Source organism: Pygoscelis adeliae, unplaced genomic scaffold (assembly GCF_000699105.1).
Source record: "Pygoscelis adeliae isolate BGI_AS28 unplaced genomic scaffold, ASM69910v1 Scaffold74, whole genome shotgun sequence".
NCBI classification, from domain to species: domain Eukaryota; kingdom Metazoa; phylum Chordata; class Aves; order Sphenisciformes; family Spheniscidae; genus Pygoscelis; species Pygoscelis adeliae.
In genome coordinates this window covers 2,419,027-2,420,815 of record NW_008824665.1, presented here as the reverse complement: position 1 = coordinate 2,420,815, position 1,789 = coordinate 2,419,027, and the positions used below count along the sequence as shown (strand labels likewise).

Sequence of the window (1,789 nt, the reverse complement as noted above, 5' to 3'; positions counted from 1 at the left end):
TTTGATTTTCTTCTCCTTCTTTTTCCTGAGCCATTACCTGCCTTTGCTACCAACAATTTGATCAGCTACCAAACTTTGCTATCTGTCACAAGGTTTTATTGATCCAACTTCTGGAGAATTTTAACAAATAAGTTTTTTCAATTATTTTGGGAATTGCTGGGTTTTCTTGTGAAAAAGAAAAGATGGTGGTAAATCGATCTCCCCCAGTGATCTCTCTAACTGCAGAAGACAAGAACATCTGAACATGGCTTTCCCTTCCCTTGCAGTTTTCGGGTTGGCTGTAGATAAAGATGTCAGAGTTTTGTCTGAGGTTTTCAGAAACCTGAAGCAGGCAGGGGGTCCATTTTAGCTGCTTGAAGCAAATAGCATGGCTCTTGATCAGGTATTATTGATCAGGCCTATGGGTTAGAATAGCTATCTATATTAAAATTGTTATAAATAATAATGCACTAGATAATATAGGTATAAGTAAATACACATTGAATTTAACTTTAAATTCATATTAATTCATTAACATGTTTATCAGAAGCTTACTAGAGCATTAAATACTGTTGCATTTTAAGGTGGATATAATTCAATTTTTGCTAGTAGCTTGAAGCATAAATTGGGAACTCGTCACATTGAATGCCATGTACACTTGTTCATTTTAGTTTGTGCTTGTCACTTGATCTGTTTCTGAGTTTTCTTCCCTGTATTTAGAAGAAAAACTGTGGTGTGAGGGGTAAGGACATTTGTCACGGAATGGTAACAGATTAAATTAATGCTTCTGAAGTATTTTCACGGATGTAAAAACTATGTATTTGGTAATGTCATAATAGGTCTAATTAGTGCTCTTACTTTTACTTCTTCTGCGCAGTTAAAACTGCACCAAGATCTCCTGATCGACGTGCAAGCCGAGGTATCCATTCTCAGACGGGCTCTTTTTCTGCTCCAGCTTTGGCTGCAAGCAAGGAAAACCTCCCAGTGCTTAACACTAGAATTATCTGCCCAGGTAATTATGATTTTTAAATCTGTTGTTCTTTACACTACTTTAATATTGCCTTCTGTTCCCCTGCTTGCTGTCAAATAATTTTTACTTCATGCCAGGAGCCCTGAGTTTGTTTGAACCGACATACACATCTTTGTGTTGTATCACATAGTAGGAAATGCAAAATAATGTACAAGATTCCTGATCATTTGGCACACCACCAGATGTAGCAAAAGTGTTGCGTTTGATTCTGGAGGATGAAAAATGAAATTCAGGATCTTAGAATCATAGAATCACAGAGTGGTTTGGGTTGGAAGGGACCTCTAAAGGTCATCTAGTCCGACTGTCTGCCATGTGCCTGGACATCTGTCACTAGATCAGGTTGCTCAAAGGCCCGTCCAACCTGACCTTGAACACTTCCAATGATGGGGCATTCACAACTTCTCTGGGCAGCCTGTGCCAATGTCTCACCACCCTCATTGTAAAACATTTTTTCCTTATGTCCAATCTAAACCTACTCTCTTTTAGTTTAAAACCATTGCCCTTTGTCCTGTCACTACAGGCCCTGGTGAAAAGTCTCTCAGTCTTTCTCATAAGCCCCCCTCTATATTTTGAAAGGCCACAATAAGGTCTCCCCAGAGCCTTCTCTTCTCCAGGCTGAACAACCCTGACTCTCTCAGCCTTTCTTCATAGGAGAGGTGTTCCATCCCTCTGATCATTTTCGTGGCCCTCCTCTGGACCCGATCCAACAGGTCCGTGTCTTTCTTGTGCTGGGGACCCCAGAGCTGGATGCAGTACTCCAGGTGGGGTCTCACCAGAGTG

The 1,789-nt window shown here is 40.5% G+C and overlaps 1 protein-coding gene across 1 annotated transcript in view; it reads left to right on the top strand.

Moving 5' to 3' along the window:
• DGKH (diacylglycerol kinase, eta) overlaps window positions 1–1,789 on the top strand; it is an 83,890-nt gene that overhangs the window by 49,924 nt on the left and 32,177 nt on the right. Inside the window, exon 16 of the mRNA XM_009322839.1 lies at window positions 857–991. Within this exon, the coding sequence (XP_009321114.1) occupies window positions 857–991 (135 nt within the window). The remainder of the gene's footprint in view (window positions 1–856; window positions 992–1,789) is intronic.